We start from the raw sequence: 17,793 nt of genomic DNA, 5'->3' as shown, positions 1-17,793 counted from the left end.
TACTAATTTAGTCCATCAAGAAATGTATGTCAAAGTTGAAGTGTATCATCTTCACAAAACAAATAATTTAATTAAATATATAGTATCTAATCTCCAATTATTTATACTTTAGAAGCCCTGCAATGGAAGATTTTATTTTGATTCTACTAATGCTACGAATGGACCTACCCACATATCCACATATCCACATTTTTTTTCTACAATAATATCCATTAATTCATATTGATTTTCAACTAAAAGAGCCTTTGTGTTGTTCTATATCTGAAATGATGTGATGGTGTATAGACTCTTTTAATCAAATATATAATATATATTTTTATCCATATTTATATTAATTTTTAATTTGATTTTTTACTTGTCATTCTCCAATATGGAATACAGAAGAGTCTCAGAAAGTCCCATGCATTTGTATGAAATTCGATGTTTAGTGTAAACTTGGGTTTAAGCATATATAACTAAGGTATATATGCATAATGGAAAGGTTCCTTTTTATTATTGTGTGAGTAACTTAAATCGAAAAAAATTGTTTTTAAAAAGTCTCAATCAAAGAATAAAATAATTATTAACTAAACTTACGCTTATTTGGTTGTAATATTCTTCAGCTTCGCGCTCAAGGCGTTCGACGGTCTCAACGCGTTGCTCCACTCTTTCCATCACCATCCAAATAAATTCTATTGGCCGATATATGCTCTTAAATATCTTTGTGATTGGCTCTACGATAAACACCTTTAATGTCAAAATAGCCAACTCTGCGAACCATACATGCATATAAAAGCATAATTTACGCAACTAGATACTTGTAACAACTTATATAAAAGTATAAAAAAAATATCATTTAATATAAACTTTTTTTTTATACTAAAAATATATAATAACTGAATTGTAGACATTTGTCTTCTTACTTACAGAAATAAATCACAAATGAATAAGAATTTTTTTTGTAGACATTAGTCGCAAAAATATAATAATACATCAAAAATTTCCAGGACCACGTCTAACGCATTAATTAAGAGGAAATATCTAAGCAACGCTGTAGAGATACTTCGCTAGAAAATAAGAAACACATTATTGTGTACTAACCTGCAAGTAGCGCTACTATATCTGCATTTAATTCTTATAAAAATTATTTCTATTATTAAATATACATTATTTAGAAATGCCTTGAAGTTTACCAGCCTTCCACACAATATAGATTGACCTACCATAGCGTTCTTAAAATTTATTATTTGAAGACTTGAGATGTATGGACAGAAAGCCAGTGCCAGAACTGTATGTCGAATTTTATTTCAGAAATTTTACGATTGAATTTGTACTTTATACTAGAAGATTAGTTGAAGCTAGTACCCAGAAATTACAACGTAGATTTTGGGTATGAAAAATCAAAAAATTTCAAGTAGTCTGATAGTAAGATGGTAGTCTGATTTTCTAAGAATTTTAATCTTATTCTTACTACAATCGGGAAATGATGTCGAATAATTTTCTTGCTATATTTAGAAATTTATTTATTCAAGGAAAAACTACCCAAATAAGTAAATTTTAGTGAATAAATAGTTAATAAAAATTAATAAATGATATATTCGTAATAAAATTATTTGTATGAAGGATACAGAACTTCAGAAAAAACATATTAAACATTTTATGAATTCTTGAATGTTGAATTGAAATGTTTGAAATCATTTATTCCATGAATGTGGCTAAAATTGTTTAATGACAGCTGTTGTGTGGTCACAACGCAGTTGATACTAATATTAGTATTCAGTTTATATATATATATCAATAATAACTAAAATCCTTCATAATAATAGCCGCAAACCAAGAAAAAAGTAAACAATCAGCAGCATCAACCGCCTGCTGCGCTGACCAAAATGACAATTTTATTGTCATATTATTTAAAACCGCAAATAAAAACGCTCATAAAACGAAATAAAACGAAATTAAAATAAAAAAGTAATAACAGCGGGTATACGTACCAAAATTGCTATTTTTTTTATTAAAGTTCATAGGACGCACGAAAAACAAAAATTAAAATAGCGTGAAAGGACTACAAAAGTGACATTGCGAGCAGAAAAGTTGAAACGCTACGAGCGCCACCACATAACGACGTCCTTAAAATTTTTGCTTTAGCATTTACATGGCTGTGAAATGGCATTTGCACAGCTAACAGTAGAAGTTCAAAAAATAAATTATAATAGTTTTGTCCATTGGCCAGGATATTTACATTGGCGAGCAGCACCGCATGCGGTATTCCAACACTCGGAACTTGAATGTTTGAATTGTGAAAATTTAAAATTTTATTTGCTTTGTTGAACTTCGTGCAATTATTCCATCATTCAGTCCACAAAAAAAATAAAAATATGCAATACTTTCTCTTACCAAAAAATGTTAGTGATTTGCTTTATCATATATAAAATAATTAGGTACTTAGTTGAGGTTATGATTGCAGTCGAACCACTTCACCAAAAGGCTCAAATCGACGGAGCCACAGTGATACCACACAGAACCTTTTGTAGGTTCAAATGAAACCATTTGAAGGCTCTTTTAAGGCTTATGTTGCTTTTAATTCTATATTCAGATAAATGTGCTCTAACCATAGACTAGTTAAATTGGCCTGATCATTTGGCTTGATCATGAAAAAGTTTTGCTCATTGGGTAAAGACGATATAAAAACCAACATACATATACCACATGTTAAACCAGCATGTTGCAAGAATACTTTGACCAGAGATTTAGTTAAAATCTGTTTAAATCAATTAAATTATTTTTCTGAGTGTACCGGTACCTGTTAATTATTGTTGAAATATAGTGTTGTTCAAAAGGTGTCTGGAACTTAAGAGGAAAAAATTAAGGCGCCTACTCAAATTTCTAAAGTTGTAGATTTTGTCAGGCTCTTAAGCTGGGAGTTTCTTTCTATTAATATTAAAAAATTAATTAATTAAAAGAATTAAATTTTTCTTTATTGATAATCTATTAAATAGTTACCAGAGTAACAGGGGCAGAGCTTTAATAGTGTTCCAAATATTTTGTGTTTCAGATAATAACAAAAATAAAATGAATTTAAGGCGTGGTTAAAAATGTACCGTTTGACTTACCAAACGACTACATTGGCCAACTTCTGGGCAGAGCTTTAATAGTGTTCCAAATATTTTGTGATCAGACAGAACAGAAACAAATTGAATTTAAGCGTGGTTAAGACTTTAGCCTGTGATTTACTAAGCGTCTACATTGGCCAACTTCTGGCAAGATTTGAGTTCGAAAGCAAATGTGTATTATGTTTAAACACGGTTGCCAATCAAAATTGGCACCTTTTTTTCCATATGATACTTTGGAACTCGTTTTTAGAAAATTGTACTTTTTTGAACCGCGAACTTTATTGTAAATACTATTATATTATCCAATTGAATTTGTTTATAGATGTAATTGTGCAGCATAGAACTCATATAATTTTATGTATTGATTTAGTAAAAATATAGAGGCTGCAAAAAGTAAAAGAAAATTTGGTTCGAAATGGGTTTTTAGTTTTAAATAATAATACATTTATGCAAAAAAAAAAATTGATAAAAAAGATATTTACTACGTATGTATAGTCCGATTATTTGAATAACAAAATTGTTATGAATAAAAAGTCTTGCACTGTTCTATATCTTCTGTACCTCATTCAATCAGTAGAAACAATAAACGAGGTTTAAAATTTTAGCAATGGAAAGATATTGTTCTATTGCAATTATAGAATGACCTTTCAAATCTTTTTAATCAAACAAGTATAAATTCAGGGAATAATGGTATGAAAATCGAAGTAGCTACAATACTTTTTGTACATCTTTCCAACTATATTCTTTCAATGGTGTTAGCAAACATTTTCATAAATTCAAAATCAACAAACTTTGCTTATTTAACCAGGCGCCTATGCTTAATGTTCCTTAGCATTCTTACTCTTTGTGTTCAATATTATATTAAAAACTATTCAATTAATGTTTTAACAAGTTTTGCTTATATTCCTACACTCACTGTCTAGACAATAAAAGTGCTATAGTAAAGCATGCATGTACCATATTTGGTTATTATATTAAAAAAATAATTTATGTTGAGTGCACTTAATCACGCGTTCAATATTAAATAAAACAGAGATAAATATTTTTTGAAAAGCATTCCATAACAAGACAAAATAAAATGAGGTGATGGATGAAATCATTAACATACAGATTATCATCACGAGCTTTAAAAAATCAGTTTCAATTCCACGTATAAATCGGTCACAGTCAAAAAATTGTGTTAAAAATATATTTTTTAAATTCAGAAATTTGAGACAGTGCGCTTCATCTATGATCATTTCTTTATCTAATATTAAAGGACGAACTGGAAACTAAAAGAAAAGTTGCCATTGTCTCCACATACACGTGTAAGCGTTAAGCCATTTTAACACAAGTTGCACGTAGCTTATAAATCGCATACTTTGTGCGATAAGATTATGCTATGTACGGCTTTGCCGGATACTTGACAGGGTATCAGGGTGATACAGTGCTCAGGAATCTACAGAAATATAAAATACGAATCATTTTTAGATCTTGAAAATCATCTAATACAATGACAACAAAATAAAACTTGTGTAATATATAATCCATACTCAAAAATGGGCAAACTACCTTGAAGTGTAATTTTAAAGTAAATATTTCACGCTATAGCAATAAATTCATCAAATGCTATTGACCATCTAATGCTATTATCCACCAAATACTAAACTTCATGAGGTATTGAAGGATGTATATGAAAACAGCAGTTAGAAATCTCACATTAATCCATAATCCAAAGATTATCCACGATTTTTTAATTCGAACAATTGTTTTAGATACAAAACTGGATATGTGTTGATAAATCTGAATATATATAATATACTCGTACCAAAAGAAAATTTGCGTAATTTGTGGGCCATGCTTTGGGAGAGCCCTGATATAGATAACATTGATAGTTTTTTGTAAGCTATAAAAGTTGGAGGTACTTTCGAAGACAATACTAGTACGTTTAATATAGTATGTAATTCGATTACACTTCAGAAGGAAGTGTATTTTGCAAAGCCACCGTGTGAGACTTAAACCCACTGAACTACCTCTTAGGAATGAAAGGAAAAGATTTCCACAGCAATGAGCAATGAGTAGAGAAGGGAGCGTAAAAATAGGGTAAATAGACTTAATAGGTAGCAAGCTAGGTTCATCTAAGTCAGAAAGCATAGGCGTAAAATTGTGAAATTGGGTATTAGTGAAGGGGCGGGGTCATTGCGTAAACGCGGGTGTATCAGCGATAGACACTGTGACCAGAGTCACGAGAGCAGTGGTTTAAGAGAGTGATGATGGAAGAATGAGATTGCCACTCATCGTGGTAAAGGGTTAGGTATTGTGGACAATCCCACCCTTCGCAGGTAGGGTGCTAGGGGCTGAGATGTCAGGCGGGAGTTTGTGCAGGTACAGAAGGAAGTGTAACTTTATGTAAGGTGCTTATTTACAATATTCACATTTCTTATTTCAACTATTCTTATGTTCGAGATGTTCGAAGGCGATTTTCAAGTTGATTATGCTGTAGCTCAGACACGTAGATGTCACAATACCTTTGTTTAGTTGTAAAGTCTGGTGAGTTCTGATGTATCTGGTTAATAAAACTTAAATTATTTATTTATTTATTAAGAAAGTTATAACATAATTAAAAATTAAATCTAACTTAAATTTACAGAAACTATAGCTACTAGGCCTTAAGCTTATTTGTTTTATTAATTTATTTTTTTTTATGGTGTGGTAAAGCGGGGTTTGTGGTTGGGAGAGGGAGTAATATTTAAGGCTAAATTACGGTATACATATATTTTATTTTTTTAAGTTCTATTTGGGTATATGAAACTTAAATTAAAAAATAAATTAATAAAAAAAGAAAATGAAATAAAAGAAGAAATTAAAAAAAAAATAAAATAAAAAAAATAAAATAAAATAAAATAAAATAAAAAAATAATTCTACAAATATTTTTAAATGTTAAATAGTTTATAAGTAAAATGTATTATACTCTATAAGAAAGAAATAACATAACCAAATTATGCACTTCCTACTACTACTAAATTTTTTGTGAACATAATATAAGTTAATTATTATTATGTATATAATGAACTGATACTTTTTCCATACAGACCCTCAATTTTAGAGAGTTTACATTACTTACCATTTGCATTCAGTAACTAAAACTTGAATTAAAATGTTGTTTTTAAATTGCATTTCATTTAACAAAATAAAACGCAACATAGTTAAAGTCTTAAAGTTAAAATGAAATAAAACTTTTCGAAATATATGTGAGCATTTGTGTATACTTCTCTGTTCCATTTAGTACCAACTTACTCTCGCCACACTTAATTTATACGAAAAACGTCCTTGAGATAATTTCCATAGCATTTCAAAAACTGTTCGTGACTTAACTAAAATTTTTATCTTTGCATAAATGTCTACTTTCGCCAATATTAAGAAGGAGCGCAGCAACAACTGACACCAGTGACGACGCTGAAAAATACCCAGTAACTTAACACAATAATAGTCACCAGGATACAGCAGGCAATGGTACACTCTGCTCCAACACTGCACGCCTGTAGTATCTATTTTGGCTATAGTTAGGCTGCTATGGCTGCTATGGCTGACAATGATGATAATGGCGTTGGTGATGGTGATTGTGGTGGTAGTCGTGGTGGTGATGGGGATGGTGTCGGTGATTGTGGCAGTGGCACTGCTTGCTGTACATCTGCTATACTGTTTAGTGCTTAGGGAACTGTTTGTCTGTTTGTGCTGGTGACATTTCCTTGACATAAATACTAAATAACACGCCGGCTGGCATAGTATATCTCTCGCTTGCGACATTAGAGAATGCGATTTGTGCTGCCTTCCTTTCATCTGCTTTGCTTTGACTTGCCTTGGCATGGCTTGATTTAGAGAAGCTTTGCATCTGATAAGATAAACTGAAGGAGTATACGCGTTCCACTTTACATTTCTTAACATTTCTTAACATTTCTTTACATTTCTTTACATTTTAATTAAAGAAAATAAATTAATTATAAAACAAACAAAATAATAAATTATTTTATTTTAACATATATATGTAAAAATATTTTGCTTATTTTGTGTGTTTTTATCTTCAACAGATTTATATTGAAAATTCTTTTATTTTATAAATAAAAATAGAATTCTTCTTTATTTGCAAAGATTTTTTTGCTTACTGAAGGCTAAATTTGCGTTATTCAAGTCAAGCGTAATAAAATCAAGGACTAGATCGGTTCCAGGTTTGATTTGCTCGTATTTTTTGGCTTTTGGTTAATTCGAGTTTACCAACTTTGCCAACTTTATTTGTTTGCGTATCTATTACTTTATAGACGACAATTTCCTCTATAATTACCACACCTCATTCTATTATCCTGTCGCACTGTTAGCCTTCTCCAACGCTGGGCTAGATACCATATACTCTGTGTACTATTCGAGATGAGATATTTTGGTACGTTTAATTATTTGTTTGTAAATAAATTCATTATTTGAAGCTAAAAAGCGCGGAAAACTTTTTCATTAGAACTTGCAAGGGAACATGGGAAAGAGGACAAAAAAGTTTCTAATTCGTCTGCTTATAAAATTTTATCTCCTTATTTTTTTTTTTTTTGTTTGATGAAGAAAAGCAGTTTCACTTTCGTTTCAGGAAATTTCTGTTTGATCATTTCGCTTAAGCCGTTAACTTATTTTTTTTCACTTTGTTGCGCTTAGAACGTTTTCTGAAATTTAATAAAACTTTTTGGATTAACTTAGTTCATATATCAAAATTTATATTGAAATTTATATGAAAGTAAGACAACAAAATAAATGTTGTGGCACTGCGACCGTCGAGTCTTTTGTGCCCCCTTCTGGGCTTAGAGTAGCACTCTAAGTTCTTTTGAGTCAACAAAAAGTAGTATAGAACACACTTTACAGAGTCTTATTGCCTCTTTCGAAAGAATATACATTCCCAGGAGCCTATTTCGTATGTGCATTAGCGCAGGGTATTCTAACAGCACATGTGTTACTGACTCCTCATTGTCTTCACAGAATCTACAGTTTACATCCGTAAGTACACCCAGTCTTGTAAGGTGTTGTTTTACTTTACAGTGCCCTGTTAGAATTTCTGTGATGGTTCTAAGATTTTCTTTTAATAGGTTCATACAATCCTGGTATGTCTTATTGTTATCGATAGCAATAAGTGATTTGGATTGTTTTAATCCTGGTATATTATCTTAGTAATCCTCTTTATTCTGGTTCTCTTTTATTTTTATGAGAGGAAGAAACAAATTAGCAAGAAAATTTTCGTGCGATGATTTAGTACGCACGACGACTTTCGACTTGGATTATCAAGACAAAAGTGCATCGATCAACTTGCGTTCACATTTGGCTCCATTCGATGAAGCTCCATTTTTTGCCACTGTGAAACGCTGCTACAATGATTTTAATCGTGGCTACAGTTCGTTCACTGACCACACTGAAATTCGTGAAGGTCGTCTAAAATCAGTTGTTGTGCCAGAAAATAATGATATTGTGCAAAAACTGATACGAGTAATCCAAGATCGAATTTTATGCATTACTTTCTCCTGTATACATAATCATCACGATCATTAACTTATTAATCACGATCCTATTAATTAACTAAATTATGTACTATCATTTAGCTGTGAGAAAGGATTGTTATGAAGACCGTGACTATTTTACTTAATAGAAACTGTTGTGTTAATTGAGAAGTTTCGGACAGTATTGAATTCAAACAACAAAAATTTTATTATTTTTGATTAATTACTTTTTTTTGAGTGATCGCTCAGCTATTTCGAGTATTGCCAAACACCTATCATCGGTGGCCTGCGTTTGAAAATTTTTTTTATATAAAATTTTTAGTGAATAATTGTTTTGAGAGTAAAACTACCAATGGTGCGAAACTCTGCCAAATTTGATGCTGAAAGTCAATGTTCATTAGCCAACTGACCCAAAGCCATACTTTGCTTGCATGTTCTCACTTTGAGTAACAAATTAACTTGCTGTGTTACATTAGAATGAAATCATGAACCAGCTGTAGAATTAATTGAATTAATTATTTTTAGTTATTTTTCGGCTAAAAAACATCGAAACACTCCATACATATAGAAGGAAAGATGCTAGTGTTTGTTAACAAGTGTTTATGTAGAATTCTCAAAATATGGTGGCAGGATCTTATTTGCTAATTCAAAATGCAGACTATGCCTCGAAGATGAGGAAACTACTATGCATATCTTTTGTGACTGTCCAGCTTTAATAACGCACAGAAGAAATTTGTTTCATAAGGAATTTCTGTAACTAGAACAGATTGAGAACTCTACTCTTGATTTAGTTCTGAAGGTAATTCACAAAGCTTTAAGGGGCTTTCTGTAATCAATAGTGGAATTGGTACAATAGGACTCTTCTGGCCGCAGTACCGACTGTTGGGCGATTTCACGTCTAAACTTTTAATAACAAAAAAAAAGCAAGTCGTTCTATTTACTCGTCGGTCGGTTCACTTCGTATTTTCAAGACTCATTCGTGGCGACCATCAGTAATATATGTATACATATATGCATATATATATATATATATATATAGGTATATATCATAACTGTTTATATGTGTACATTTAATTAATTTGTAATTTGTTTCCTTTTCTTATGTTTGTTTAATTTTAAATTTATATTTCACAGAAAGAAATTTCTTGATTTTGCTCTAAATTGTTTGAAGATTTTTAAAATCTCACTGAAATGGACTAAACGACTGCAAAAGACTTCACTAAATTCCAAATTGCAAATGCTTAGAAAAAGTATCTCTAATTCACATAAATACTTAGGAAAATCAAGAAGCCTTTTGACGATAAACGGTTAACAACAGAAGGAAAGGAAAAAAACTGTTCGGGGGCAAGGCACTGAACAATACTAACCATAATCATAATCGTAATAATATTAAGCATAGGTAAGTGTCTCGTGAAATGACATTGCCGTCATTTATTTTGGTTGATGCTTCGGTACCAAATGCCAAATGCAAAATACAGAACTCAACAACCGAAAACAAAGCAGAAGTATACGTAGACCTGAAGCTGCCGCCAAAAAAGGCGGCAGAACTAAAACAATGAAGGCAAGGATTGTGCACTTAGTCCTCGGGGCGTAATAGTAAAAATTTCGTCTTAAACTTATGTCATCAAATACGCAATACTCATCACAGCGGCAACCTTAAGCGCATTCAGTCGAATATGCGGTAGAAGTTTTCAACTTAAAACATTTTGTTGCTGATGTTGTCTATTCCTGCCAACAACCTGCCATACAACCATTCTTTTTAGAATCAATTTTTTGTTGTTTTTGTTTTTTGTTTTTTGCGTTCTTGGTATATATCCTTTTCGTCCTTTTTGTATGTAGTCTTGCGTTTTGAAGGTTTCCTACTAGATTTTCATTGTTTCAGTTCTTCAACTTAACACACTTAATTTCACAATTTTCCGTACTTTGTTGCCATTTTCAAAAGTTTTTTTTGAGCTCGGAATTTTCGTTATATCCTTTTAATGCATTTTTTTTATTTTTTTATTTTTTTATTTTTTTATTTTTTGTTTTAGTTTAACAAGAGTTTTATGTTTTTGTTGGGGTTCATGTGTATAATTTGTCGAGCTCGTGAGAAAAATCAAATAAGTTTTCATTGCTTTCGAGTTCATAGTTTTTTATTGTTTGTCGCATAAAATTTTCAATTGCTTTTTGAGCATAGTAAGTAAGGGTACTAAAGATAACAGAGATATATTGGACATCTGTGTTTAGTAGATTAATTTTTTAATCGCTTCTAACTAATTACAGTTCCGAAATAAAAATCTCAAATCTAAAACTCAAAACCCAAAAATGTTTAAATAAAATTTATAATAATAATAATAAAAAAAACGAACTAAAATATTAAATGATTTTTTAGAGAGGTTTCAAACAGTACACTGAATGGTTAGTCAAATTCCGAATTTAATTCAATTAATTAAAAATAAATAAAAAGTTTTGTGTTTCAATATTAATTTTTTTTGTCGAAAATGACGCGTCTTACAACGAAACGAAACTATTTAAAAGTTAGAAGAGTTCGAATAGTAATGAAAAGTCAGCAACAAAAAATGTAGTTAATTTCTTGAAGTTGGGCTGTGACCACACAACGCTGTTTTGTGCATTGCCAAGTACTCAACATCAGTGATCTTAGGAAATATTCGAATTTCTTTTTAATTAGTTTATAGTCCGTATATAATTTGTTTGGACTGCAAGTGCCAGGCTTAGAACTCGTGCCTGTCAAATTAAAAGCGATGACTAATTGTGTTTTTCCACATTTTTTGTTTTTTTTTCTTAAGTGACACTAACTAAAGCACTTGCCATGCTTTAAATTAGAATGAACTTATAAACTACAGGTTTATTTGGAAACTCAAGTTTAACGAATTGTAAGTTAATTTTTGTTGTTGCAATTCAGTATTGTTCGAAACCTCTCTGTTTAATACAATAGTTTCGATTAAGTAAAATAGTCACTGTTGTCGTAACTGAGGTTCAAACTGTCAATCAATGAAATTCGCAGTACATGGAAAACATCAAAACTCAAAGGTTAAGACTTGAAGCCACTAAAATCACCTCTTAAAAATGAATGGAGAAGTTGGCCACAGCAATGTGGAACCTTCATTTCAGTAATGAGTGGAAAGATAGGAGAGAGAGTTATGAACAAGAGGCCTAATACCTAGTGGGCTAGGTTAAGGTAGAAAGCATGGGTGTGGCGCAAGTAGATGAAGAGATTATAACTACTTTAAACAGTGGGTGATTGTATGAAAGGAAATATTTTTAACTTCCACTGCAATGTGAAATCTATCACATCATTAACATTGCGTTGCAGGTATAAATCCGTTCGGCAGCAGCAACTTTGAATTTATATAAAAGATAACTGCTTACCATTGCCTTTCTAATATTTATTTTGTTTTCTTTTAATTAAATTAATTAATTTTTAGTGTTTACAATTTTTCACATCTCATATTGTATACAACACAACAAAAACATGTGTTAAAAATAAAGGGGTTTTTTCGAACAGTAGTGAAGAACAACAACAAAAATTTGTTTTTATATTATTTTAATTCATTGTATTTTTGGCTGACCATACAGCTGTTTCGAGTATTGCCAAATATCCATCTTCAGTGGTCTTGAAAACAATTCTTGTATTTAAGTTTTCGTAAATAATTTTTCTTTTTTGAGACTGCAAGTACTAAGGGTTGAACTCGTGTCCTGTCAAATTTGAAGCTCAGAGTCAGAGCTTCTTAACCAACTGACTCAATGCTGTACTTGACTTTATGTGTGCACATTTTTCTGGAGTTTTGTTAATTTGCTGTGAAACTTTCATTAACAAATTTATTTGTTGTGTTTATATTAGTACGAAAACATAAACCAGCTTTAGAATAATTGAATTAATTAATTATATTTTTATTTTTAATTGTTAAATTTTAATACTATTCTGTTTGTAGAGGCATTATTTGTTGCATGATTTATTTTTTCTTATGTGTAGAACTTAATCTAGGAAAGTAATGTTAAGAAAGTCAAGTTACAGTTACTCCACGAGTCGCACGAGACAAATATTTTGTGAATATAAGTTGAAATTTAACGTCAAATTTTTCACACAGATGACTATTATGACTAATAGAAACTTAGTATATTTCATAAAGAGGTTATACAATGTTAAAAATATATAGTTGATTATGTTAAAGTTATTTGAGCCAGTGCACTTGAAGACTTTTACTCTCTATTAATTGTGAGGTTTCTTCAAAACCCGTCTCTACGTCATGACTGGGTTATTGTTTATTACTTCATCAAACTGAGCATTAATAGAACTCAGATCTGCATACCTCCCCGAGGAGCCTGTAACCATTCTGAGATTCTATAACGCGATGTTGGTAAGTTTGCCAGTTTTCGTAAATATTTTAAAATTGATGCATTAAGTTTGTTTCAACCAGACTTAATGTTGTTTTTTTACTTAATTAAATTGATACGAAAAAATGTCACTAATCTTATAACATTTTCAATTAATTTTATTTCACTAAAGTCTTAAAAAGTCTTTGAAGTTATTTTCTGTTTTTTTAAGGGATAGTTTTACGAATTAAATTTTTTTGTTGGATTGTTTGAAAGTTCTTTAAGCAAATAATGTCTCGTACTTAACTTTGAATTATATAGCTGCTATTTGAACTAAACTTTAACAGCACTTTACACTATAATCACTAAGAGCAAAAAAGTAGCAAGAAAATTTTGACATCCTGCATGTATCCTTACAATATCAATTCGTCGCAATGCAGCGCTATTGTTAACAATTTTTTCAATTTCTCGTAAGTTTTCCTTTTTCATTATAGCAGCTATTGTTTAAATTCGATTCCCTTTGGACGAATGTGTTTTCCGCATATCGTTCAGCTTTGCAGAAAATTGCTCAGAGTGAAAAATTCTTTGGCAGTTCTGTTTAACTTGGGTCTCAAATGATTTACAAAACTTCAACTCTACACCGACTCCGCACCACCTCTGCTTCAACTTACTTCCCTGCATGTGTACAAGTGTACTCAGCTAAAGATCAACAAATAACGAAACAATGTTAACAAGGTACTCTACCGCACATCACCCGTACCCCGACCGCTGTGCACATTAATCCGAAGTAATATATCAGGTCGATATTGTTTGAAAGTAGACAAAACTGAAGTAAAACCAACAACGACTATGAGCACAAAATCATGTAAGAAAACTGCAAAAAAATTATAAGCAAAGCTGGAAAAGTCCTTTGTCTTATCCTTCTGCATTTCGAACGAGGGAATTAAAAACTTTACGTTTACTTTTGTAGTTGTAGTTTGCACACCTTGGCGTTAACTTGTTTGCCATTCTCTTATTTATTCAAGATGACAATGTCCTTAAAAGTTTTCACAAACAGACTTACATATCCAGATATAAATAATAAATTCTGCAGGATACTTAAATAAATAAAAATTTGTTAATTCACATTTCCTTTGAAATTATTGTTAATTTTCACTTTCTGTGTTAAAACTTTACTTAAAGAAATATTGTATACTTCGCACCCTGTTCGAGAAAGTAAAAAGGATTTATTAAAAAATAGATATTTATGTAGAAACACCAATCTATTGGCATTCACATACACTTATAAGCTCAGCTACTAACACTACTGACATTATTTCACGCCATGCGACAAGGAAAGTGGTTTTAACACAGAATCTATACAAAAAGCCTATACCGATATCCTGATCTACGATTTAAAAAAAATTATTCGACTTTGGCAAAAAAGGGTGCATGTACTCCTTTCATTGGTCCAGAGCCCTTCTACGGCGTAACAAAGAGCTTCACAAATAACATCTACTTTTACACTGGAGAGCCCAACTGGCATGCGACAGTCAAAAAGATTCATTGATCCTAAACACATCACAGTTGATGCTATCCTTGACCTTAGCAGAAGCGATATTAAAATCTACACTGTACTTCTTGCAATGTATTTCCTCCATTATCGGTATGGCTGTTCCACCCTTGGCTAGTTTATTTTCGTATTCGTTTCCGCGTACGAAAGTATGTCCTGGCACCCAGAAATCTAAAGCGAATTTAAATATATCGTATATTTATTTCACCATACATCTTATAAATCTATATCATTATTGTAATTAAACCTTTTTTTTGTATTTCAAAACAGAAAATAAATAATAAATTAATTTTAAGATTTGAAAAATTATTGTAAGTCAAAAAATAAAATAAAATAAAATAAAGGATCCAATAAATTAAAACTTAATAAAAACTAATGAAAAATACAAAATTTTTGCTTCCACTGATCTATTTCACCACTAGTAATTGTGATAAAATTTATTAAAAGTTTTAATTAATATCAAGCCTATCTATTCACATATCTATCTCCTGATTACTGGAATGAAGTTTCCTCAATTTTGTGGAAATCTTCTCCATTCATTACTCAGAGGATTCAAGTCTAACTTCTATTAATATCAATAAAAATGCAAATAAAAAAATAACAACAAAATATTTGACCAAAGTGGGATGAGGCGACCGAACACAGGAGGTTTATTATGAATAACTAACATAATCAAGAAGAAAGCTCTCAATCTTTGTACCATATCTTTCTTGCAGTTAAAGACCTCTAGTCCAACAGGATGAAGATTGAATGTTAAGTTAACAACTACACAAAGTCAAAAGTAAAAATGCTTATTTATTCATAGGAAGTTTGCTAAGGACACGAAATCCGAATACGTATTTCTTGAAACAAACATTTTTCTCTCAAACGCTATAGTAACTCAAATGCAATCTCTTCTGCTACAGATCGATATGTCTAACAAAGAACAGGTTGCAGATTTAAAAGAACAAAATTAACTATCACATAAAGCAAAAAATTTATTTATATAAAACAACTATATATCGACGAAAAAATGAAGTATTTCTCATTAAATCACTCAAGAAAATTACAACTACAACACCTGAACAACTCATCATATCTGACGTATATATTTTCTATTATTTAATCATTATTTATAGCTCGATCTGAAATAAACTACAATCTAAAGTTACATTCTTCCTATGAATTTTCTCTTGATGAACGTTAACTGTAGTGGGTTTTTTTGGGTATCGAATCTACAGGAAAAATCTTCTTCTGATACAAATGGACCGTACTATTTGCATGCCCGATTCATGCACAATTCAATTGAGTCATACATGCCTACGAACAAAAAGTCCCCACATTTAAAATGCTGGAAGTCCCTGCAGTACGACCAATTAAGGTATTTCTTCACAAGGATGTATTATATACTGGTTTGATCACCCTGTATATGTTTAAATTATGTTTTCTGTTTAAACAAAGTAATCTTATATTAATTTATATTGTAGAATATTGATATAAAATTTTTATTTCAGTTAATATTTTTTATTTTGTTGATAAATGCGATATCCGTTTCAAGAATTACAAAATTTAACAGCTTTTTGGACTGACTAAAATTTAAGTAATCTTGAACCATTTTTACCAAATTTTGAATTGAGCAATTTGATAGAATGTGGGGTGCGAGTGACATTGATACTAAAGAGAAGCCACATCGCCAAACCTTTCCTATGCATAGGGAACTATCTGGTGATGCTGGAAGTTTGAGGATTATTCCTGCAAGTCGGCCGATCTTTACAGAGGAACGCTTAACCGAAATTATAAAATTAACCCAACCTAAAAAGTACTTTTTTAGTGCGTTGAAAGGTAGCAACTTCGCTTTTATAGAACCTACATGAGGCAATAAGTAATAATATATAATAATTTACCTATTTCGCAGAGTTGGCTATTTTGACATTAAAGGTGTTTATCGTAGAGCCAATCACAAAGATATTTAAGAGCATATATCGGCCAATAGAATTTATTTGGATGGTAATGGAAAGAGTGGAGCAACGCGTTGAGACCGTCGAACGCCTTGAGCGCGAAGCTGAAGAATATTACAACCAAATAAACGTAAGTTTAGTTAATAATTATTTTATTCTTTGATTAAAACTTTTCAAAAACAATTTTTTTCGATTTAAGTTACTCACACAATAATAAAAAGAAACCGGTTCATTATGTATATATACCTTAGTTATATATGCATAAACCCAAGTTTACACTAAACGCCGAATTTCACACAAATGCATGGGACTTTCTGAAACTCTTCTGTATTTCATATCGGAGAATGACAAGTAAGTTGATAATAAAGCATTCAAATTAAAGAATTAATATAAATATGGATAAAAATATATATTATATATTTGATTAAAAGAGTCTATACACCAACAAATCGTTTCAGAAATAGAACACCACAAAGGCTCTTTTAGTTGAAAATCAATATGAATTAATGGATATTATTGTAAAAAAAAAAATGTGAATATTTGGATATGTGGGTAGGTCCATTCGTGGCATTAGTAGAATTAAAATAAAATCTTCCATTGCAGGGCTTCTAAAGTATAAATAATTGGAGATTAGATACTATATATTCAATTAAATTATTTGTTTTGTGAAGATGATACACTTCAACTTTGACATACATTTCTTGATGGACTAAATTAGAAATATTAAAGTTTTTATTGGCTCTAATCAAATGTATTTCGGACTTAATTTGTGACAAACTAAAAACGGAAAACTATTTACTTCTTGTGGGCAAACATAATTTGGATTTGATGAACATTTTTTTTAATTAAATAAATTAAGAATGGAAAACTATTTACTTCATACAATCGAATATCTTCCATATTTAATGAAACTTTCTTTTATTGGGACAAATTAGCAAAAGAAAATTCTTTACTTTTTGGTTCAAACTACATTTTGGATTTGATGAACATTTTTGTTTAATTAAATAAATTAAGAATGGAAAATTATTTTCTTTGTGCAATCATATATGTTTCAGATTTGATGTAAATTTCTTTTATTGGGACAAATTAGCAACAGAAAATTCTTGACTTTTCGATTCAAAATACATTTTGGATTTGATGAAAATATTTTTTAATTAAATAAATTAAGAGTAGAAAACTATTTACTTCGTGCAATCGAATATCTTCCATATTTAATAAAACTTTCTTTTATTGGGACAAATTAGCAAAAGAAAATTCTTTACTTTTTAGTACAAAATACATTTTGGATTTGATGAAATTTTATTTTAATTAAATAAATTAAGAATAGAAAACTACTTACTTCGTGCAATCGAATATATTCCAGATTTAATGTAAGTTTTTTTTTATTGGGACAAAT

The 17,793-nt window shown here is 30.5% G+C and overlaps 2 protein-coding genes across 3 annotated transcripts in view; one reads left to right on the top strand and one right to left on the bottom strand.

Annotated features, from left to right (window-relative positions):
• Window positions 1-231: 231 nt before the first annotated feature.
• The window catches only part of LOC119689777, a 58,416-nt gene continuing 40,854 nt past the window's right edge, over window positions 232-17,793 (bottom strand). The window contains exons 2-4 of the mRNA XM_038104679.1: window positions 577-749; window positions 356-507; window positions 232-261 (exon numbers count right to left, since the gene is read on the bottom strand). Coding sequence (XP_037960607.1) covers window positions 493-507; window positions 577-749 — 188 coding nt within the window. The 3' untranslated portion in view covers window positions 232-261; window positions 356-492. The remainder of the gene's footprint in view (window positions 262-355; window positions 508-576; window positions 750-17,793) is intronic.
• Window positions 15,994-17,549, top strand: LOC119689778. 2 transcript variants are annotated; one of them, XR_005253482.1, is made up of 5 exons: window positions 15,994-16,281; window positions 16,355-16,527; window positions 16,597-16,748; window positions 16,829-16,949; window positions 17,001-17,549. XR_005253482.1 is itself a non-coding variant. In XM_038104680.1 (4 exons), the coding sequence occupies exons 1-3, from the start codon at window positions 16,089-16,091 to the stop codon at window positions 16,609-16,611; spliced, it is 381 nt and encodes a 126-aa protein (XP_037960608.1). In that variant the 5' UTR covers window positions 15,994-16,088; the 3' UTR covers window positions 16,612-16,748; window positions 16,856-16,885. The 2 variants fall into 2 exon arrangements, 1 of the variants encoding a protein (XP_037960608.1); XM_038104680.1 differs by lacking the exon at window positions 17,001-17,549 and having other exon boundaries at window positions 16,856-16,885.

The sequence above is a fragment of the Teleopsis dalmanni genome, chromosome X, assembly GCF_002237135.1.
Source record: "Teleopsis dalmanni isolate 2A chromosome X, ASM223713v2, whole genome shotgun sequence".
Classification (NCBI taxonomy): domain Eukaryota; kingdom Metazoa; phylum Arthropoda; class Insecta; order Diptera; family Diopsidae; genus Teleopsis; species Teleopsis dalmanni.
This window is presented reverse-complemented; position numbering and strand designations above follow the sequence as displayed.

Bases quoted from the DNA above. Each gene is read 5' to 3' on its own strand.
- LOC119689778 (XM_038104680.1), top strand. From the start codon at position 16,089: ATGTGGGGTGCGAGTGACATTGATACTAAAGAGAAGCCACATCGCCAA. The intron at 16,282-16,354 runs GTAGCAACTTCG...CCTATTTCGCAG, and splicing joins CTTTTTTAGTGCGTTGAAAG to AGTTGGCTATTTTGACATTA.